Source organism: Mus caroli, unplaced genomic scaffold (genome assembly GCF_978045245.1).
Source record: "Mus caroli unplaced genomic scaffold, Mus_caroli_1 scaffold_2, whole genome shotgun sequence".
Classification (NCBI taxonomy): domain Eukaryota; kingdom Metazoa; phylum Chordata; class Mammalia; order Rodentia; family Muridae; genus Mus; species Mus caroli.
Window position 1 is genome coordinate 145,169,441 of NW_028227257.1, and position 23,466 is coordinate 145,192,906.

General features: G+C 51.4%; 1 protein-coding gene across 13 annotated transcripts in view; it reads right to left on the bottom strand.

Annotated features, from left to right (window-relative positions):
* Window positions 1–4,928: 4,928 nt before the first annotated feature.
* Window positions 4,929–23,466, bottom strand: part of Dab2ip (DAB2 interacting protein) — a 176,283-nt gene continuing 157,745 nt past the window's right edge. For 10 of the 13 annotated variants that reach the window (XM_029484645.2, XM_029484632.2, XM_021181770.2 and 7 more), the window contains 10 exons: window positions 22,863–23,007; window positions 22,623–22,767; window positions 20,357–20,593; window positions 18,571–18,772; window positions 16,890–17,074; window positions 15,040–15,928; window positions 14,363–14,515; window positions 12,552–12,745; window positions 8,414–8,501; window positions 4,929–7,870 (listed from right to left, as the gene is read on the bottom strand). In XM_029484645.2, the coding sequence (XP_029340505.1) occupies window positions 7,703–7,870; window positions 8,414–8,501; window positions 12,552–12,745; window positions 14,363–14,515; window positions 15,040–15,928; window positions 16,890–17,074; window positions 18,571–18,772; window positions 20,357–20,593; window positions 22,623–22,767; window positions 22,863–23,007 (2,406 nt within the window). In that variant the 3' untranslated portion in view covers window positions 4,929–7,702. The remainder of the gene's footprint in view (window positions 7,871–8,413; window positions 8,502–12,551; window positions 12,746–14,362; window positions 14,516–15,039; window positions 15,929–16,889; window positions 17,075–18,570; window positions 18,773–20,356; window positions 20,594–22,622; window positions 22,768–22,862; window positions 23,008–23,466) is intronic. The other 3 variants (XM_021181787.3, XM_021181779.3, XM_029484660.2) reach the window with 3 other exon arrangements.

Here is a 23,466-nt window from a genome sequence, read left to right on the forward strand (position 1 = left end):
TCCCAGCATTATATGACAGCTCAAAACCATGTGTAACTCCTGTTCCCAGGGACCCACACCCTCATCTGACCTCTGTGGGCACTAAGCATGTATGCTGTACACATATATACATGCAGGCAGTCACCCACACTCATATTTTGTTTTTAAAAATAAACATTAAAGATCTTTTTAAAATTGATTAGTATGTATCACGGTTCTAATTTTGCCTTTACTATACTAGTCTGGGCCATGCACAGTGGCACACATTTGAAATTCAAGAATTTGGGAAGGAGGAGTTGGGGGATCTCAAGTTTGAGGTCAGCCTTAGCTGCATGCATAGTGACTTTGTCTTGAAATTATAAAATAGAAATTAGGTTGTATGGGCAAGAACAAAGCTATCTTGATAGCTATAAACAATAGATTTGTCTATACTGAGAAGGCTTTGTAGGCAGTGGACCCCTTTCAACATGACTTCATCCTGCTTAGTATTTAAAAGTTTTTTTTTTTTTAAGATTTATTTATTTATTATATGTAAGTACACTGTAGCTGTCCTCAGACACTCCAGAAGAGGGCATCAGATCTCGTTACGGATGGTTGTGAGCCACCATGTGGTTGCTGGGATTTGAACTCTGGACCTTCGGAAGAGCAGTCAGGTGCTCTTACCCACTGAGCCATCTCACCAGCCCTAAAAGTTTTAAGTTATATGTAGAAGTAAGTGTCTGTGTGAGAGTATGTGCACATGAGAGCAGTACTCATGGGGGCCAGAAGAGGGCAGCAGAGTCCCTGGAGCTGGAGTTTACAGGTGGTTGTGAGCCTCCTGGTATGAGTGCTTAAATTGAACTTAAGTCCTTTGCCAGAGCAGTGTGTGCTTTTAAGCCCTCCAGCCCCCAACTTCTGTTTTGTTTTTGTTTTTTATTTTTAAAGCTGGTTTTAGGAAAATACATGAGATTTCAACATCGGCAAGGTGAGTTACAAGTCTCCGGAATCTGTAACCTGCTTTTCCTTGGCCTTGAACTCCTTTGGTGTAAATTCTGAAAAGATAACACTCTGTGATCTTTGTCCTGCAGAATAAATGGTGTCTGCTGGAGTGCCCTGGAGACAGACTGACTTTGCATCTATTTGTAAGATTTGTTTTATTGAAATTACCAATTGTCTGTACGCACAGCTCTTTGAATTCTCCTCTGAATTGGCTGTGACAACTGACTGGATTCTTCATTGATTAGTGAATTAAAAAAAAAAAAAACAACACTAAACATATGTTCATCTTATATTTGTAAGTCTTGGTTGTCAAAAAAAAAAAAGTCTGCTTTCACACAATTGCTACTTTCTGTCATGAAAGGGTAAAAGCTGTGAACATTTTGTAAGAGACCTTTCTGAGACTGAGGCCTTCTCCCTCCAGACTTGAAGAGTGTGGAGTCCCCTGACCTCATGGGTCTCTCTGTGGGCAAAGCCAATCTTCACACATCAGCAATGTGTGGGCTCCCCCTGTAACTGCAGGGCCCTTCTCTAGCCCTCAGGGCCTCGGTGCCAACCTTTTGGCTGGGGGAAAGGACAGGCAGAAGGGCAGACCTTGGTCCCCAGAGGAGCAGGTGGTTTCTGAGTAGCTGGACCTTTGAAGGGCTGTTTGTCTTCTGGATATTTCAAGACACTCAGAAATAAATGACAACCAGGAGTCACAAAGACAGCAGTCAATTCTAAGCATGTATGTGGAAGACATGACCATCTTCCTATGAATTCAGCCGTGTAACATAGCCATAGCTCAGGATTTCGGTGTGCCGCGGACCAGCAGACAATCCACCTTGGTCACAGGTCTGGTAACTACTCAATCCAGACGGTGTGATGCTCACTGGGTTGGTCGGGTTTGAGAAGCCCTGTATACCCACCTCTCTCCCGCCAACACCAACCACGCCTTCCCTCCTGCCAGCTGCTGGGGAAAGCAGCATCTGTCTTGTATCTTTATTTTGTGTTCAGCCACTTCCCTAAGCAAAGACCATTTTGGGGATGGGAAATTTTAAGAAAATCCCATTTTGTTTTGTTTTCTTGTCCGTGTCCCTCAGGAAGTCCAATGAGCTTCTTTTCTGCCATTTCTTCACCACCTCTTGCTTCCTTCCCCACTAAGGAAGTGATGGGGGGGGGGTGTTTAATGCTTCACTTTTAGAGATTGTACTGACTCTTTTCAGTGCAAGGCAAGCCCTCTACCACTGAGCTCCAGGTATTTTTTAATTGGGTTTTCATCATAAACACAAAAACATGTTGAGGGAAAAAATGTATACGTAAGCCCAGAGGACCACACTCAGCATCCCTAGGTCAGCATCTGATCCCCATCTTGGCATTTCTCTCTTTGATGATCCCAAGTGTGACTTTAGGTTTTATTGTGAAATTATTCTTTTTAAAGATCTTATTTTAAGCCACGTGCTTAAAAGCGTTTGCGAGCTGCTCGATGTGGGTGCTAGGAACCAAATCGAGGTCCCCTACAAGGGCAGGATGCACAGTTAACCACGGAGCCATCTCCGTTTCTCCCGTCCTTGGAAATGCTCCTCGATCCTCCTAGAGTCCTAATAAAGACCACTTGTTTGTTCCTCAACTGCAATCCTCCCTGAAGACGTCCCTGTAGTACAGGCACTACCTTCTTCATTTTACAGCAAGAAAACTAAGAATGGAGCGCTTTCCCATGATGCTAAGACCACGTTGCCAATCAATAGCCATTAAGGCTCAAAGCCCACTCTCATGCATGTCCAAACTCAAGCTCTAACCTACCAATTACCATTTCCCAGCCCAGGTGTTTCTGTGAACATGCTCTAAAAGCTAAACCAGAATCCTCCTGGACATATAATTCCTTTATCAGTGCTTACACTTAATACATTATTTACATCTTTCAATGTCACTTATTATTCTTCTACAAATTTAATGGCTGCACAGCGTTTCATTATATTGGGTATGTTTTATTTATTTTTAAATGGCTCCTCCGTATCCAAACGAGAAATAAAACTGGCTGTAAAATATTCAAACAGCACAAAGGAAGAGAAAGCAGAACACTGAAGTTTCCCTTCCCTCTCCCTGGAGCAAACTGCCACTGACAGTGGGTGGGGCGCGTTGGCCTGTGGTGGGATTTATTGGCTGTTCTTTAAAAGAATGGGGCACACTGATTGAGAGCCTGCTCGTCACTCAGAATGGCTCAGCAATGTCATTCTAAATCTGTGCACTTCCGCTAAGGCCTGAGAATCAAGAATTCATGTTTAAAGGGAGTCGCACTTAGCCCTTGGCTTGAACAAACAGTAGAAGAGTTGTAACATGGGGGGGGGGGTGCTGAAAAATGAGGAAAGGAACAAGTTTTAGAGGCTTCAAGCTCAAGAACTCTATTCTATTTCAGACAAACCAAGTTTGCTGTGAATGAAATCAAGTGGCGATACCAAGCGGGCACATGGTTCTGGTGAAAGTGCAGTGTGTGTGTGTGTGTGTGTGTGTGTGTGTGTATGGGGGGGGGGAGCATTTACACGGAGCAGAGGGTATGGCAAGGGTCCCTGCTGCCTCTAAAGAGGGCCTATGTTAATCTGTACTTTCCAGTCCCTTTCTCCACAGTCTTCCAACCCTGGGTCCGCGTGTCATCCGCCCTGGTTCCTTGCTACCTAGCAGATGGCAAGCTTTCTTCAGTGGCCTCAGGGTCCTGGGCTACACGTGCTCTATGGGTGTGCGCACACAGCCCAGGCTTCTTTTGCAACAGAAGCACTGTGACTCAGTCTTCTCATTGAGAAAACCTCTCTAAAATGAGCAGAAGGACTGAGGCCAGGCTCACTTCCCCCTTTCAGCCCTGTGGCTGGTGTCCCCAGGCCAGAATCCACTGGGTTCCATTTCTCCAGAGAATGACAGCCAGAATATAGTACAGTCCTTTCAGGGCTCTGCGGGGCAGGTGTCCTGGCTCTGACTATATGGTTGTCTATGCTTGGGGGCTCCCACCTAAGCCTCTGGGTAGGATCTGGGCAAGCAAACCTTTCCTGTCAGCTTCCAGTTGACAGTTAAGCAATTTTCTTATCTCCTCGGATCTCCTCCCACATTAATCTTGTCAGTACAATGATGTTTGGGGAGGAGACAAATCGCATGTGATCAGGAGTCCTCATTTAACTGCAAGACTCGTTTCTTTAAAAAAAAAAAATCCTGGTGGTGTTATCTGCTTGTTTTTTTTATACATTTCTCACTGTAGCCTAAACTGGCCTCTGGGTAGGCATTTTCTTTATGTTTCGGTGTAGTCAAGTGTAGGCAATTTCTCATTTGCAATCTGACAGATCTGTTCTCACGAGGGTGAATGCTTGATGGTCCTTGCTTATTAGAAGGCCTAAAAACCCTCCAACTGCTTTCCTTTTCTATTTTTTAGGGGTCTGGAGGTGCTTTTGTGCCAGTTTGCTCTGGGCCTCTGTGTGTTCTTGTCCTTGTAAGGCTGAACTGTTCATGTTCAACCCAGGGTTATCGCACATCAGAAGACAGGATCCCAAACCCTGACAGATGCGGGACAAACAGCTGGGGAACAGCAGGTACGGCTGACGTGCTCTCACTGAGTTCATTTCCAGCTCAGGAAAATCGGACCCTAAAAATCAAGCACTAGATGCGTGGGGCCAGCCAGCCTTAGCCTCCCCTCACTGGTAACCCTGGGCAGAGCAGAGCTCAGCTCTTCTCTCCTCAGGTTGCAGATTAACAGGGTTGACCTAGAACCTCTGCAGCAGGAAGCATGGCAACTCGGAGCTCCCAGGAATCACTGGGGCTCCCAGCCTCTGCAGGTTGGGAGGGCCTTTAAGAGGTCAGCTGCTCCACTCCCAAGTACAGGGCTTTCCATAGAGAGGAGGGGCAGTCCCAGGTCACCCAGGTAGGGGTCATGACTAGAACAACAGTATTAGCTCAAGATCTAGTAACCTGTAGGAAAACAAGCCAGGACACAGATGAAGAAAGGCTAGTCAGGCTTAAAATAGCTAAATAAATCTTTAATATTTCTAATTGCAAATGTACAGAAATTGCACAGCCACATGGAGTCTTCGAACACCAACAACTTCTCTGTACATTATTACAGGGTTAAAAGTCTCGACTGGAGGGAAGGGCTCCGGCCGATCCAACCTTTGCATTTTTTTCCTTTTCACATACTTACAAAAGGGGGAGCTGGGCACAGTGGGGGGACGGGTAGCCTTGTGGCTGAGTATATAGAAAAGAGGGGCTGGTTCCCTGGACAGTCTGGCTCCCAGACCTATGAGTATGAGGGAGGAGTGTCCCTCAGGCAGGTGCTGGGGTACACGTTGAGCTCTGGCCCTGGTCCCCACCCCCACTCCGGGGCAGTCAGAGGTCTTCACTCAGAGGAAGTTTGGCAGTTTCCTTCACCCTAACACACAAGTTGAACAAAAAGGTCAGGTATCTGTGTTGGCAAGGGTGGGGCCACTCTCTCCAGCAGATCTTGGGTGTCAGTGGCCAGGGTCATCCCAGAGCAGGGCCTCTGGCAACTCCAGCCCTTGCTGTAAGCAGAGCTCAGCCGCCCCAAGCCATTGCTGTGGGCAGGAGGATGCTTTACTGGCCCCACTGGGGCATTTGCCCCATCAACCTCCCACCCAAACAGCATGCTTGAAAGCCAACGAATCAATGCCCCGGGCAAGAAACAAACAGACAGACACCTAGACTGCAAAGCTCTTCGTCCTGCCCAGCACCGTTCTCTAGGCTCTAATATCAACCGTGAGAGCAGTGTCCTGGCCAGCCCTCGCAGCACCAGGACTAAAGGACTATGTACATCCCTTGGGTGAAATAGTTCCATTACAGTCAAACACCAAGAACATTTACAAAAAAAAAAAAAATTTACAAAAAAAAATATTGCAGACTTGCAATTAAGATAAAAATCTGTGGAGAGTCTGTACACTTTTACAGTTTTTGCACTAGGTAAATAAGGCTCTCGGCCTGAGAGCTAACAACCCCGCCAGAGGGGCCATTGCATCTGGCCCTGCGCTCTCCTGTCCAGGCCTGGGGACCTCCCCATATTGCTAGGAGGCGCTCAGACAGAGGTCACTTTACGAGGCATGGGCGAGAGTGTGGGTGAGGAGGAAAACAGGGCTCCCTGGGCAGTGGAAGGGCAAGACCCAGGCCAGGCCAGGCCAGGCCCTGCCCAAGAGGCCACCCCTGCTGAAATGCATGGGAGCAGGGGTGTGGACAGGAGTGGGGCAGGAAGAGGCAGTGGCAGGCCCTCAGCCCCACCTCCTTCCTTCCTGAGGTCTCTGACCCTTGATAGCCACACCCTCTCCCAGCATTGGTCTGCAGCCTAACTGGGTTCTTTTACCCTTGCCTGTCCATCGTGGACTGAGGACAGGGCGCAGCCTAGCTAGGCCACACCTCAGGACGTCCACGCTTTCTAGTGAGGACTCTAGGAGCATTAATTGCAGCTTGCCTAGCCCCATTCTGCTGCCTGGGCAAAGCCTAGCTCCTGCCCTAGGTGACTCAGAACCAGGGCTTGGAATCTAGAGTGTGATGGGAACAGATGGGGACCCAAGAAAGACCCAAGCTCCTGCCCTTCTCTGTCCCACAAAGGGGGGGGGGGAGGACAGATATGCTACAGAACAGCCTAGAGCTGGGGAAAACCAGCCCCAGCTGTGGGGGATGCCCCTCCCTGCCTGCAGTGCCTGGGTCCTTGGCTGGGGCTGGGAGGGTGAGGAGAGGCGACTGCACACGGGGCCTGGTGCAGGCTGCTGCTGTCTTGGAGAGGGAGCAAGTCTAACATCCTCCAGGGCCGCTATTTCCCATGCAGTGCGCTCGCTCAATTTAAAAGGCCCCTGTGTTCCAGCAAGCGAGCAAGCGGGCTTTTGTTTCTAATGCATACTGTGAAAGGAAAAAAAATCACAGTTATCCACCTTCTCAGGGCTGGCAGGCTTTAGAATTCTTTCTTTTAAACTATCAGAGAAGAGACATCACCTTTGCAGGGTGAGCACTGGCTGGCCTCTCCCCACAGGGCCACTGTGCAGGCCACACTGGGACCCTGGAGAAGGCAGCTACAACGCATGGTGCAACCTGGCCACCTCCGCCCAGCTCTCTGGCTTCCGGAGTTCCAAGAGCATGAGCCAGGCCCACATGTGAAGTGTGGGAAGCTATGGCTCCTCCCACGGGTATGAGGGCCCAGCGGAGAAAGTGCAGTGCTGTCTGTTTGGCAATGCAAGGAAGGAAGGGAAGGAGTGTGGAGGGTGTCACGCCTGGGATGGGCATAGGACCGAGGTTCTTTTCTTCAGTTCCTCACCCCCTGGAAGGGTCCCTGACCAGCTGCATGCAGTGGCAGGGGCTCAGGGCAGAGATGAACAGGGGCCACTCTGCCTGTTAACTACTCCATCAGGTCCCGGGGGCCATGGGAAACCCACAGCAGTGGCCCCTAAACCTTCCTTGAGCCCTTTCCAGGTAGCTTCCTCCATGGGAAAGGGTAAGGAAGGGTACATGCACCTGGCTGCTCAGAGAGGAGAAGGTGCCATATACCAAATTCAACAACCAGAGACACATTCGGCAGGCCTCCCTGCAGGCTGGCCCCACTCCCCAGTGCAGTCTCCGCTGCTTCTACCCACACCCACTGTTCAGGTGGGCGAAGAGAAGGGGGCCACTGTGCCCTCAGTCTCACGCTCCATCAGTCTTACGCCCCCTCCACTGCAGGCTAGCCTGCAACTGTGGGAGTCTCCTGACGGAGACCCTGTCCCGGGCCACCACAGTCCCCCTCTCCTCAGGCAGGTTAACAATTGCTGCTGTTTCTGAACTCGCCGTTCTCAGTAATCTGCAATTTGGTGGGGTTGGTGGGGGAGACGCCGTTACGGGCTTGCATGCTGTACCTCTCTTTCAGCTGTGTGAGGGCACTCATGAGGCGGGCATTGGCAGCATCCAACGAGGCAATGCGCTTTTCCTGTGGGCAAAGAGGGCATTAGTGGTGCTTGAGGTGGGCTCTAGTCAGCAGTAGCCAGCAGGGAGCACCACAGTAGGCCAGAAAAGTGTGTTAGGCCCAGGCTGTGGAGTAGCTGGGCAGGTTCTGTGCTATCACAGACTGGGGCCTTATAATTTGCCTCCTACCTATACAAAGCTAAAGCGGAGCTATAGCACCTGAGCTCGAAGGCAGAGCCTTTCCTCTCATGCGTGTCATATACCCAGAGCTCCTTCCTAGGCTATGTAGCTTATACTCTAACCAAACCTGCCAATTCTTGGGGCATTCAGAGGAAGGGACACAGCCGTGAGTGAAGGGGCTTTGGGACCAGAGCCCTTCTGCCTAGCCGCCTTTCACCTTCCTAGTCCTACCTACTCCACTCCCATAAGTCCCTGGTTAGCATCCTCAGAGCCCAGAGACCTTGGTTCCTGGTCCATGGTTTACACTGAGGTGTAACCAAGGATGCCAGAGAAGCTAGTCACACTCGCACTACCCCAAACTCTGTAACACTATAGCCAGAGCCCCAACCTGGGCATCGATGATCTTCTGTTTGGAATCTACAGCTGCTTGCATCTCTGCATGATCCTTCTTCAGTTCTTCTTCCACTGACATCAACCTGTGAACAGAAACACAGAGTCAGGAGCACTAGGAGGAGGAAGTGTACTGTGGGGCCTGTGGGAAACCATCCTATCTAGAACTGTCCCCAAGCAGTGGCATGGCTGGGCTACCCTGTCTTGACCTCAACTCTCCCTCTGCAACTCTGCTCTCTGGGGCTATTTCCATTCCAGTGCACTTCTAAGACCCAAGGAATGTCATGTTATAGGATCTGTGGCAGAGGATATGGTGAAGGCTCTAGACCCACTTCTACCATGTTTCCTGAGGTGGTATGGACTTTGTGAAGGCACAAGTTTCAGAGGCTCACAACCAGGAACTTCACACTAGGTTGTAACTATAGCCTGCACAGCAGCTGTAGTAGGGTGCTGGTATCAAAGTGATGAGGGAAGTCAGGAAGGACAAGGTGGAGGACCTACAGGAGCTCCAGATAAAGGTGGACCCTACCAATTCACCCCAAGTCTCTGTAGGAATCCCAATTCTTCCAAATTCTACCTGGGAGCATCCCACAGGCTAGATGGGAGGGTTGGGGGAGGGAATGGGCCATAGGGGGCCATGAAGAATTCTGGGAAGGCAGCTGCACCGTGGAATGGCCAGATGAGACCAAGTCTGAGGCCTTCAGGTCCCACCCAAGCAAAGCTCCAACGTGCCAGGCATCCCATCAGAGCTGCCAAGGACGCAGAGATATAAAGAAATAAAATCTACAACCAGAAGACAAATCAGTGAGAACAGCTGAGACGTAGGATGGGAAGTAGGTGACGCTGTGAGGCAGCACTGAAGGGACATTCTACATGCCCAAGAGACAGTCTTAACCACGAGGAAAGTAGAAGAGGTTTAAACCACAGTGAAACTCTAGAGACCTGAAGGAGCAAGGGCTGACTGCAGGCACTGGCACCACAGAAACGTTGGTCTGCCATTTAGATCACATGTGAACCAGGCCTAGGCACAGGCCTGTAACCCTAGCTATCTGGGAAATTGATGCAGGAGGATGACAGCAAGTTCAAGACTTTTTGGGTTGTAGGCAAGTTCAGGGAGAGCTTGGGAAATTTACTAACAGACTGTCTCAAGTACAAAGGTTGGGGTGTAACAGTGACAGACAACTGTCTAGCTTGCCCAAGGCCCTGAGTTCAATCCTCACCCAGGAATATAAAAATGTATATAAAGTAAAACTCAGAGAACAATAGAAAAAGAAAACAACTGTGGGGGGTGAAGAGATAGCACTGTGGTTGTGAATACCTTTTGTTCTCACAAAGGACCTGAGTTCAGTTCCAGGCACACACATGGCAGCTCAAGCGCCTCTAACTCCAGCTCAGGAGATCCGAGACAGACCTGCACGCAGGCAAATCACCCATCCATATAAAATAAGATAAAAGGGAGAAAGAGAAGGAAGAAGAAAACAATGAAGGAACAGCGAAATGGGAGACAGTACAGAGCAGCCCACTGTACCTGAGGGCAGGTGACGGGAGCCCTAGAGGAAGAAGTAGGAAGCAGAGCCATCCACCTACAGATCTCAGTCCAGCCAACCCAAGAGAACCACAACAGGTGTGTCACAGTCAACCTGGAAAGTGAGACTGTTGACAACATTTAATGAAAGGAGCACTATGAAGAGGTGTAGAGACTCGAGCTTCATCTCCAGAACCCACGATGGAGGGAAGCCTCCTGGATGATGTCCTCTGACCTACAGCCCCACAGACACCTACATAACTATACAACCACACACACACACACACACACAAAGCTGTCCTCTGACCTACACCCCCCCAGACACCTACATAACTATACAACCACATACACACACACATGAAGCTGTCCTCTGACCTACACCCCCCACAGACACTACATAACTATACAACCATAGAATCATACACACATGCACACACACACACATACATGAAGCTGTCCTATGGCTACACTCTCCCCCACCCCTACATAACTATACAACCACACATACACACAGACAGACAGACACACACACACACACACACACACACACACACACACACACGAAGCTGTCCTATGGCCTATCTACACATGCCTACACACCTAGCCCTCCACACACATACATATATGCCCCAGTAGTAGATAACATTAAAAAAAATTTAGTGTTATGGATCCAACCAAGGGTCTGTGCCCGCCAGGAAAGCATTCCAACAATGAGCAAAGCTCTAGCCCAGGAGAAGTACCTTAAAAACAGCGAGAGAAAAAGGAGACTGTAAAACAAACAAAACAACAAAAAACAAAGACAGGGCAATGTTCTTGCCACTGCAGCCAGGGAGGGGTCACATCAAGCCACTGCCTCCTCTGTAAGCCCTGACATCACCCAGCTCTGCTGTGAGAGCAGGTGAAAAGGAGCAGCAAGATCATGTGGCCTGCACAGCCCGGCACGGTTCCCACCTGCCCGTTGAGGAAGACCCAAAGCACTGGGGCCACACAGCAAGGAAGCCAACAGAGATGCTGAGGACTAAGATACAGTCCAAGGAACGCAAGAAGAAAGAAAGAAAAAGATGCTAATGCTACATATAAACAGGAAAATAGCTATAAGATTAACAGGCTTAAAATAATCATATTAAAAGTAAATGACTTCAACGCTCCAATTAAAAGGCAGAAGTTGTTGGATAATAAACAGACCAAACAATAGGAACGTGTAAAATAAACTTTGTGCACAACGATGGCTACTACGCTCTTAAAGTTGGTGTCCACACTCAAATACATGTACACTGAAACTTAACCTCTACGGTGCTACCAGTTGTCCTCTGGGAAGTGATGGGTCACAAGATATTTCTGCCTTCAAGAGCAGGGTTAGTGCCCTTACCAAAGAAGCTGGAAGGAGCTCGCCTCTAAGGACATGGCACCAAGGTATGTCTATGAAGGAGAGCTACACTAAATCTGTTGACACCCTGATCTTAGACATGGCAACCTTCAGAACGGTGAGCAGTACATTTCTCTTGTTTATAATCACCTGGTGCTGATATTTTGTCATAGAAGTAGAAATGGACCAAACAATGGTTTAAAAGTATATAGGACAGAAAATGATACAGTGTGCTATCACCAGAGAAAGAATATCTACACTAGAAATAAGATGGAGGAAAGAGTGTAATTAAAAAGGACAGTTTGTTAATGGTATGTGATAATCCTAAAAGAACACCCATCCAGGACTAGAAGGTGTCAATGAAGCAAGACCAACAGAAATAACCCTGGAGAATCATGATCAGATAGCTCAGTAGGGCTATCTCAGAAGCCGACACAATAACACAAGCACGCAGGCAAAGGAGCAGCAAGGACGTGTTAGACCCAACTGTCCTGATGATGTCACATTCCCGGACACAGGGAAGAGGAGATGGCCAGGCACCAGGGGAGCCAAGAACAGAGAGGGGTGCCAAGCAGCTGGCAGGCGTCCAGCCACCTGGGTTCTGCTCTGCTAATCATCTGTAATGAACAGAAGCTCAGGACAGGACACAGCCACCAGGCAGGCAGAACAGGTGATCTGGGAAGGGTTTGTGCTGTGGACAAAACAGAAGGCTAAGGGGGAATTCCCTGCCTACCTCACACCTGCTCAGTCCCGGGTCTCAGCCAAGGATCAGGCTATCACTCACACTCCTTACACACTGCTGTGAGGTAGATGCTCCAGGACTGGGACACAGTGAGTGGCTTAGATACTGTACTGCCTGTGTGCAGACTCCAAGCATGCCCGCCCCATCGGGGCAGAGATAGAGGGAAGAAAGCTTGCTACTGGAACCAACTGACCTCAGAAACTCTTCAGACAAACCAGACCCTGGAAACTCAACAGACCCCACTCACCATACTGGCATAGCTACGCCCCTCTTCCCAGCCCAAACTCCTCCCTACCCACACATCCAGATGTGCTGTCCTTTTTCCTGCCCTCAATGGCTTCCTCGCTGTCTTGCTTAGCATCTCAAATCATTTTCCAATTCCCCTAGAACTTGGCAGGATGACTCAACTTCTTACAGGAGCTTCCCTTCCCCCACCGCCACTGCCGGGCACCGGCTTTCCTCTTGTCCCAGAGACCCCATGGACAAATGGGCAGCCTGCTCACCTGCTGATGATGCCTTTCATCTGGATATCCTTGTCTTCCTGCTGCCGCCGCAGCCGCTCCTCACCTTCTTCCAGCCGAGCCTGATACTCCAGCACCAGCTTCTGCGTCGTCTCCTCCTGGCACTTGAATAGGGTCTCATACTCCTCCAGCTTCTTGGTGGAGATCCGTAGCTTGTCTTGTAGCACTGCCAGATCCTGCCAGCAGGGCAACGAGCCATGGGCCAGCACCCAGGAGAGAGCATAGCCTCATCAGCCTGAGCAGAGCACAGGCTAGCTACAAGCTAACAAGGATAAGATTCAACTCTGTGGCTGCCAAAGGCCTGCCCCCTCCTCTCCCAGTCCAACCTGTGCATCAGGAGCAGGGTGAAGACTCAACCCAAGGCTCAAAGACTGAGGGTTTAACTTGAACTTGCTTTTTTTAAAATTTTAGACTTTTTTTTTTTAAATTCATGAGTGTTTTGCCTACATGTGGGTATATGCATGGCTAAGTGAAGAGGGTGTCAGATCCCCTGGAACTGGAGTTTCAGGTGGCTGTTAGCTACCGTGTGTGTGCTGGGAACTGGACCCTAGTCCTCTGCTGTAAGAGCAACACATTCTCTTAACTGCTGAGCCATCTGTAACAACATTGAACTCTTTAGAGGAAGCCCTGGATGTATGGAGAACATTGACAGTGCCCTGAGAGCTGGTGGCACTGCAGGAAGGACATGAGGCTCAGACAGGTCACATGAGAAGCAACTGCCCAATGAAATGAGCCCCCAGGCTCCCAGGCGCTACCCGAGCACAGGAGTGGGGTGTAGTGTGGGTGGCAGTGGGAGCGAGGGGGAGGGGAGGAAGCAAAACAGGTGTCTTGGGATCTCCAGATGTGACTCAGTCTCTGGGGAGAGGGGAGGAGGAAGGAGTCTGAAGGAAGCTAGGCCTCCTTGCTCTCTTCCTCATCATGGCTCTGGTGGCACCATGTTCCATGTCCCCAGGTTCCCTTCACATACTGGGGAAAGCAGGTGGATGCAGTGAACCAGGAATGGTGGCAGGTAGCAAATGCAGCATGGAGATGGGTTCCCTCCAAGTAGGGGACAGGGGACACTGCCACCCTGACCAAGGGGCTGCTCATGAGGCTGCATCAGCTGTCCTAGGATTCCAGGGTAAGGGGGAAGTGTTTTCGGTGGGCTGCTCTAACACATCCATCTGCCTGGGGTTTGGTATACAGGGAAAGGTAGGGACCACCATGGATCCAGAGCAGCTGGCATGAGTACTCAGGACTGGGGAGGGCAGCTGAAGCACACTATTGCCCCAGAAACATGGATACATGGTGAGGTGAGACTGGGAACTGCAGGAACGTCCACCCCACTGGCAATATGGCTTCAACAACTATGCTATTCCTCCTAAGCTCTAGGGAGGCCTAAACCCAGGGAGGGGCCTGGGTGGGTGGCTCGCCTATCAGTCATGGGACCTCTGCCTCTGGCTCCTTATTCCCAAGGCTCTCCAAGGGTCTCTAGTGGCCCCCTGGCATCTTGTTTCCAAGCCTCAGCTCATTAAATGTCTAGCAGCAAGGGGATCTCTTCAACCTGTGTCCCAAGGCTGCATACAAGCCCTCTCCAGGTAAGTGATGTGCAGCCTATAAGGGGAACCTTGGGTCCATGCTAAGGTCTTGCTGCTTTCCTTCCAGTCTCCACATGGGCAGGGGAGTGGCATTACAGGACAGGAAGGAGTGGTGTCGCTCCACTAAGGGCTCTGGAGAGATACCCATCACCAGCACTGGTGGAGGCAGCCCTCCCCGCCCTCCCAGCCCAGGTCCAGGTCTAGGTTCAGTTTTACCTTTTCTGCTTGGCTGAGTTCCTCCTTACTCCTTAGCCTATCCCTGTGGGGGGGATCTGGGCCCAGACCCTCGTCTTCTAACAACTGCGCGTTCATGGTCAAGAGCCAAGCGGCCGTGCGGTCCAGGGCATTGGGACTGACGGGTGAAGGGCCCTACGATGAAACACAGCTGTGAGGGGCTGTGAAGAGGCAGAGATGGTAAGGTAGGGATGGCCACTAGGGAGCCACAGGTGGGAAGGGAAGGACCTCTGCTGCCGGAGTGCCTACTCAAGGACATGAGCCTTCTAGACAGCAGCCAGAGCCAGATGAAAGCCCAGGTGGTAGCTATGTCAGGAGCAGGTTCAGCCTATGTGAGTGCTTCAGGAGTGAGGCCAGGGCAGGCCAGGTGGCCTCGGGGTTTGGGAACTTCACTAGGCCACACTAGAGATGAAAAGAAACAGTCCTTGTTGCCTGCCTGGCCTATCCCTGGGGAACTGGTAAAGGAGCCTGGCTTTGCTTGAGGCCTTAGAGGTCCTGAATTCAGAAAAAGGAGTTCATATGGTGGGCCAGTGGATGGGGGGGGGGGGGATGTAGCCCCATTCAGCATGGGATGACAGCTGGGTGCAAGTGAGGTGAAATGACCAAGGCAGAGCATGACAGACTGTGAATCCTACGAGAGCCCTGCCCATAGTGCTGACCTGCTTGTGCATGGCGCGGGGCTTCAGCTCTGGGCTGTCTCCCTTGGAGGAGGAGGACTGTTGCCGCAGCCGGGTGCCAGGGCCAGCCCAGTCCGGGGATGCTGATGCCAGGGTTCCACTTGAGGGTCGTGGGTACTGTAGGGTGCTCAGCAGGGTAGGAGGTGTCCTGCCCCGGGGGGCAGGAGGCGGCGGTGGTGGTGGTGGTGGCGGCTGGTCAATCCTCCGCTGGGGACCGGCACTATTTTGCCTCGGCACTGTGGGCTGCCCACCCTTCTCAGTCAGTGACATCTGCCTCCGTGCCAGTTCCCCAGGCCGCCTTGCCAGCTCCTCTGCAGCAGTGCTGAAACTTCCTAGTTTGGCAGCAGCTGCCAGCTCTTCACTGTTGCTGTGAGAGCTCAGGGAGCTGTGGCCTTCAGAGCCTGAGTCACCAAGGCCACGGGGTGACAGTGGCAGGCCGGCCGCCATCTGGTACACAGGATTCTGGAAGGAGAGTGGGGCCAACAACTGGGGCCGGCCTGGTGCACCCTCGGAGGTGCCTGGTGTGGTTGGTGTTGGCACTGCCCGTCGCACTGTGGCCAATCCTGCCAGGCTCACTGGGGCTGCCCGGGCTGGCCACCCAGCCAGCAGCTGAGTCGCAGGCACCTGCCCGTCAGCAGGTAGGGCGTCTGGGCCCACTGGGGAACCTGCCTCCCCATCCAGCGTGCGGGCGTCCTGGAGGTCCACCATGGACAGGCTCTTGCTGCCGTTGGCCATCTGCATGTCAGGTTCATTGGCTTCTGAGTAGCTTGAGCTGCGGGCAGGTGAAGGCTGGACCCCGGAGGACCTTGTGACAAAAAATAAGTCCTTGTTTTCGGGGGTTGGAGACGGTAACCGGGTGAAATCTATCAGACTGCAGGGAGACAAGCACACACAGGGAAAGAAGGGAAAAACCGTGAGTCCAGACCAACAGCACCACCATCTGCAGGCCTGGCAGCCTCAGGCAGGGCTGCAGACATGGCTGGGTGGCAGAGGGGCTAAGAGTCCCAGGATCACTGGTGAGGTAGCTGGTCCAACAGGACTGCTCTCTAGGGACCTGCAGAAGCATCTTGGGACAATGGCTGTCAGGGTCTAGAAGTGCCCCATGGTTAAATCTAAGCCCACCCTAAACATAGCTTGGTATCTCTCTGCTATCCCTGGGTTCTGAACTCTATCCCCATTTTCACAGTTACCGAGGCTCCCTCTGCCTCCTCTTCTGTTCCTAGCCAGCCTGGTAACTCTAGTGGGGGCCTAGTGAAACCTCCCCTCCCCTGCCCTGCCTCCTTATGCCACCCTTTTTGAGTGGCAGGCGGGGGCTGACATTCCTGGCAAAAAACAGGGTATCAGAGGAGTTGTCAAGGACACGAGACAAGCAGGCAGGTCTGAATCTGTGCTGCAGGTCATAACCTCCCTCCCTCACAGCAATCCTCTTGCCCCTGCCTCCCAAGTACTGGCATTAAAGGAATGCACCACCACGCACAGCAAGAAGGGGTATTTTTAAGAAGCACAGGTCCCGAGGAAACATCAGGGATTGGGGTCAGTAATTATCCCTAAACACAGGCTTTCTCAGCCCTCTGCTTGGGATCGACCCTGAACCCAAGAATGTCTTTCCTAGACATGCACCTTTCCCAAAAAGCAGCAGCATTCCTCATTCAAGAAGCCTGCTCTCATTTATCTCAAATGGAGCTCATCTCTTAAGCTTGCTCCACACACTCTGGGTCTCATCAGGCTTCTTGTGAGTGTTTGTATGGGCATCATTTCCTTGCTAGCACAGCTCGGCTACGCCGGGTCTGCACGCATACCCTACCCCGCCCAGCCCAGCCCGTAGCTCTTACCCAGAGAGGTCATTCTCAATCACCATCTTCTGAAGCCCAGCAGAGACGCTGCTGCTGCTGCCGCCGGAGCCTGGGGTGGAGGCCAGGTCATTGGTGCCAGGGAGCTGCCCACTGCCAGGAGTGTTCAGTGCTGTGTGGACATCCCTCAGGATACGAGGCAGAGGTCCCAGCTTCGACACAACACTCTACAAGAATGGAAACAGGCAGTTGTCACTTATGTCACAGAAACTCAGAGCCCTGACCCCCATGGGTCAGACCCAGCAAGAGAGTGCTGCAAATCTGCTTTGTCATAGCCCCCAATCTCTCAGCCTACATTTCCCTACCCAAGAGGCATCTATGGTAGCCCCTCAAATTACCTACTTCATCAAGGAGGTGGGCTAGCCCCCTCTGATGCCTGAGCCTATAGAGGCCAGATACAGAACAGATGCAAGGTGCTGGTCTAAGAAAGGACAGTGCCTAGGCCCAAGAGAGGAAGGCCTAGTGCCTTCTGAACCTCCGTGTCCCAGCACAGATGTGTAGAGGATCCAGCTGAGCTGAAGGAGCAGACACTACCATGCAGTGGAAAGCCCTGAAAGAAAGAGCTGGCAACCCCATGGCAGAGCCGTGGGGGCAACAGTTCCATCTCACATTCTTGTCACACCCTATTGCCTGTGTGACAACACTGATCATTTTCTGTACTTCCTGCCTGGTTCTGAGACCCATGGGACAGTGACCAGCATACTGGCTCAGGAACATAGGGAGGGAGGAAGTCATGAGCAAAACTGCATTCCTGCAATTTCAACAGCAAGAGTGGCAGCGAGAAGTGGGTGAGATACACAGTGTTCCCACTACAGGATACTCCACTGCACTAAAAAGCCAGAGGTAGTGGTGAGTAACGTGACATGGGAAGACACTCACAATGTGGATGAGGGGTACAACAACCATGTACAGCTAAGTTCTCACTGGAAAACAAACTGAAAAGACAGAAACCCACATGTCCTCATGCCTGAATGTGAGGATGTGTCTATAAGATGGCAAAGCTATCACCTCCAGGATGGACAAGAGGCGGGGTCCAGCCTGGGGTCAGCAATCATCACTTCTGTAAAGTGATTCCCTAGCGCCCTGGAAAGCAAGGTGAGTTAAGAAGTCGTTCCTGGCAGGACACAGTGGGCTACAGCCACTGAGATCAGCAGGGCTCCAGGCTAGGGAAGGGTTTCTTGGACCAGGTAACTGAAGCAGTGTCAGGCATGCAGGGACTAATCCTGTCCACTGACAGCTAATGGCAATTATGAAACAGTTTCTTTTCTTTCCTGAATTTAGGACCAAACTCGTGGGGCCTTGTACATGCCACTGAGCTCTAAGTCCTGCTCTACAGAGGTTCCCAAGTCTGATCTGTCACACGGAAGACCTCAGTATCCTTTCTTTCTCAGTAGCTACAAACCAAGAGCAAGGGCTCTTTCAGTAAAGCAACTCAGTCAGACCCTCTCCTCTCCCGCTTGCGTAAGGAATGAGCATCACTGTGTTCCTGGGCTATCAGAGCTGAGCACACAGGGGTAGACCTGGACCCAGTACCCAGAGCTAACGGCTATGACCAGTGCTGGGGAGTGAACATCCAGAGAGAGCCCCACTACAAGCTGATCTGTCACGCAGGTGTAGGGCCTCCAACCTAGCAGATATACCATCTAACCCAGGCAACAGGCACCTGATCAAGCTGGCTGACAGCTTCCCAGAGCAGGGAGTGCAGGCTGGAGAGCTCCCGGCCCAGGTCTATGTAGCCCTCGAAGCCTGCTGTGTTGGAAAGGGTCTCGGGGTTGGAGATCTCCAACAGGAAGCGCTGCATGTTGGTCCACTCGTGCTCCAGGAACTGGTTCATGAAGGACATGTATTCTTCCTTGCTGCCAAACCTGGAGAGAAGAGGGTGGCCAAGGTGAGGAGGCCCTTACCTGAGTCAGATCTCCTCTCCTTCCTCACCATGGCTGCTGCCAATCAAGGTTCTGAGTCACTAGGGCCTTCTTCTCAAGGCCAAGACCACTCTGCCCTCTTCAGAACTGAAGTCACTACAGTTTCCCGTGTTTCCTCTAACACTGCCCGTTATGGGCCCCTGCCTCTTCTCCTCCAGATTTGCAAGCCCAGCACACAGGTCAATTTCAGATCCACACTTGGCTCAGGTCTCTACTGAGGTTTTAGTCAACAGGGACACCCCCAAGACCAGTGCCCTCCTCCGGATTCCCCTTTCTCAGGGAAGAGACCATGATCCACTGGACAAGTCAGAGGCCTGGCAGTGCTGACAGCTCCCCTTCTTCATCTCCAAATGACAAGGCCTGCTGACTTGATCTTCTAGTCACCTACTATCTGTCCCTAGGCCACTGCCTCCCCTCTCCCATGCCTATCATTTTTAACTGAAACCTGGCTATAGCCGTCCTCAGTCTCTCTTATCAGCCATACCTTGTTCAGTGGAGATCCTTTTCAGGATCCAGAAGAGGTAAGGGCCGTGTTGTGTGGTCCATCTCTGCACCATGTGGCCTCCAGGTTCCTGTGGCCCCCATGGGTTACTTCTCATCTCTCCTAGACTCCTTTGGTACCAGGCCCTTGCCATCATGCCAGCCTCTGTTCCTTATCTGAGCTAGATGACTGGCCTTCCTGTTTTTTCTCCCCACAAGCCTTTGCTCCCCTGACACTCTGTCATTCGTTTTGGCCCCACCCTTCTCTCTACTGGACTTGCCTCCCACCTGACTCATGTCTACAGTCAGGGCCCAGCTCAGACAGACCTAGGAAAGGGCTCAATCCAACTATGAATTAATGACAAGACTACCCAACCCTGCCACTTTATCTACTCTGTCTATAATGGCAGCCAAGGGGTTCAGAGAGATGGCTCAGTGGTTGAGAGCACTTGCTGCTCTTGCAGAAGGCCCAGATTCAATTTCCAGCATCCACATGGTACTTCACAGCCATCCCTAATGTAGTTTCTGGGAGTCTGATGCCCTCTTCTGACCTCTGTGGGCACTAAGCACTCATGTGGTATACAGACAGACATGCAGGCAAAAACTCACACATAAAATGATTAAATCTTAAACAAACAAAAAAACTTCTACAAAACCACCAGAAGTGCTTTACAGGCAATCATCTTGGCAGCATTAACCCAAGTGCCCAGCTACTCAGGAAATCAGCCATTCATTGCAAAGTGGAGCTTGGTGCTAAACGACATATGAGAATCCTTATGGCATATTATGATAATATGTTAATTCAAAAAAGCAGAAGGAAAAAATATCTTCTCTTCCCACCTCTGAAACCCAAAGAAGCACACCAAACGGTACTGCACCACTGGGAGGGTGGCTGTGGGGGAGGTTTTATTCTGAGGTAAGTGGCGGTGGAGAGACTGAGGGGGACAGAAACAAAACCAAGGCCTACTGCACTAGCCCAGGCCAAGGCCACACATGCACCAAGTTTCTGTTCCTGTGTACTTCAATCCCACGGGACACAACACTCACTTGGCAAAGTTGGCCAGGTTCTGGGTGACTTTGGCGATGAGCGTGAGGGTGCGAGCCGTGCGGTCGTCAGGATACTCCTGAAGCAGGTTGAAGAGCGAGGGTGACATGATGGCAGGGCACAGGAAGCGAAGGAAGAGGGAGGCACTGATGAGCCGTTCACTGATATCTGGCCGGCCTCGGCTGCTACATTCCTGCCGCCATGAGGCAAACACCTCCTTAAGCTCCCGTGGGAAGACGCTGCATAGGAACAAAGATGGGCCTGGGGGTCAGATCTGTTTGAGTCACATGGAACCCCGAGTTCCAACCACAGCTCCATGTTGATGGTGGAATGAGCTCAGGGCTCTGCAGCCACGAAATCTCAGACACTTAAGGAAATAGCCAGCCAGGGTGGGCAGAGAGGCTGCTCAACAGACAGGGTAGACTCTCAGTGAAGGGTCCAAGTGTGCTGAGCATGGAGGTGGGTGGAACTGGCTCCATGCCAATATAAGTAGCAAGAATGCCACTGCAATAGCGCTCATCCTCCCAAGGGGAACACATCTTTCTGCTCCAGCAATAGGCTTCTGGGTCTAGAGGCATGAAGAAAGCCACAGGGCAGACAGATTGCTGTTCCTTGGGCTCCTATTTCTGGCTATCAAGACTCATCCCTCTGCCTGAATGACGTCATAGGAATCTGAGTTTTCCACAGAGGTCATAATGACTGAACGGGGAGTATCCCCAGCTAGTGAGAACACAGTCTGTCATGAACTAGCTGGGGAGAAAAACAGAAACTTTCCTGGGGTGACAGTTAAGAAGGCATTAGCACAGAGTTCTTGGCTCCACTGAATACCCACTTTAGGTGAGTTTCCTACCTTTTCACCCCAAGGCATACCAGACCCCAGTGCTCCTTGGACCTAGTCTACTACTGACTCTGTCCTGAGGCCAGCAGGCAGGGCATGGGGCAATAAATGAGGTAGAGTCAGCAAGGCTGCCTAGTGAAATGGGGGTAGGCAGTCCTCAGGCCTGGCGCTGGCCAGGTGATGTCTACTGATGGTCTTGTCCAGGAGAGAAGTCTCTTCTAGATGACAGAAGGAAGAGAGAGAGAGACTCCTATCACAGAAGGCCTTCCAATGGAATGGAGAGCAAAGGTTGAGAATACAGCTTAGTGGGGAGATGACAGTGTGTTCCAAGGGTGCTCAAGGCTCTACAATTGTCCCCTTACCCCAGAGAAGCATCCCATACAAAACAAGCTGAGGGAGCAGGACAAGTGAGCACTACCACAAGCACTGGCCACTGACCCCTTCCTAAGGTCACTGTTTACCCAGGAGGCCTGCCTTTGCCTATCTACTGGGAAAGGCAAGCACTTCCTGTGGCACCTCTGAGCTAATGCTCCTGGCTGCAAGGGTATGGACGATTAGGTGACATGTAGGGCCAGACTATGTAAGACCAAAGGAGACGGCATGGGAGAAAGAACCAGACAAATGTGGAGATATGGCTTTGGAGTGGCTTGGGCAGGATGAGCATAGCTCTGAGCTGAGATGATGGTACTGGCACCTAAGTAGCTTCTCTCATGTGGACACAAACCCAGCACTGTGGCTGGCAGCACAGCCTACAGGGACAGTCCCGTGTATGCTAAGCACCAGGCCAGCAAGGTGTCACAAATGCAGCAGGTGCCTAGGAAACTGGCCTTAAGAGAAGCTTCCCAGGAACGAATTCCAGCCCCATCTGTGGCCCCAAACAAGTAGCTCATTTCTACTGTAATACCACCCCTTTCTTCTCTGTTCCGTTTCAGTCAGAGGAGTAGCTAGTGCTCGCTCAGTTGATACAAGTGTGATAATCTTCAGGGACAGACAGATGAGGAGCCACTGGAGCAGGTGCCAGGACACCAGGGCTCTAGCTCCATGTTGCACTGGTGCACTGACATTGGCCTCTGCATGTGCAGGGTGCTCACCAGTTGTAGGTACAGAGAAACTGCCATTTCCAGGTTTTACACACACACACACACACACACACACACACACACTCTCTCTCTCTCTCTCTCTCTCTCTCACACACACACACACACACACACACACACATCTTACAGGTATTCTTGAGTGCTTTCCTATATTTAAGAACTCAAAAAGGGGCGTGACAGGAACCTGGCCGTCCAACAACTCAGTGGAGTCAGATGCTAGCACCCAGGGCAGGGGTGGGGGCATTCAGACAAAAAAAAAAGATAGTCAAGATGAATGGAAGGGAGGGCTTAGGCCAAAAAAGGAGCACACAGCTCCTAACAGGTGGCACTAACCAGTAGGAGTTGATGATCTTGCAGAAGGCCAGCTCGCAGCACATCTTGAGGTTGCCCTGGTGCTCAGGGAGGTCAGCGGATGAGCACTTGCTTGGGTCCACTTCACAATTTTCATCTGACTCATACAGAGCTTTGATGAACTCACCTGTGGGCGGGTGGATGAGCATGGAGAAGGCAGTGAGGGTCTGATGAGCACTGCCCAGCCCTTGCCACCTGCTGGCCCTGTAATGTCCCCACTACCTAGTGCGTCCTGCAGGTACTTCTGGCCCACAAGTTTGAGGTATTCCTCGATGGCCTTGGTGGCCAGTGTGTTCTCCCGGAAGATGAGGTGCTCATTGTCCCCACAGCGGTCCACCTCTGACATCATCAGGTCTGTTAGAAAGTCCTAGGGAGGCAGAAAGGGAGCAGAGTGGAACTGAACTGAGCTGAGCTGGCAGAACCATCACTGTCCTTGGCTGCTGGACAGCCCAGACTGACCACGGGAAAACACTGGCAGAGGAGCTCGGCCGCACCTTCCCTCTGGCTGTGGTACCTGACAGGATGGGAGCTCCCTTCCTCTCACGCCCAGCAGTCTAGCATGGGCAGGGTTTCTGGAGTTCTCAAAACTCATTTCAATGTGCCCAACTTTTGAAGATCCTTTGAAATACAGAATTAAGACCTTAATCCAGGAGGCCAGATGACCAACAAAAGGAAGGGCTGAGAGATAGGTGGGTCCAAGAGGAAGCTATGGTTGACCCCCCTGGTGCACATCTTGGAAATACAATCAGAGGTAAGGACCCATCCCTGCTGAAGCAGCACCATGGCTTCTATTCAAAGCCATCATCTTCCTGAAGTTCTGTGATAG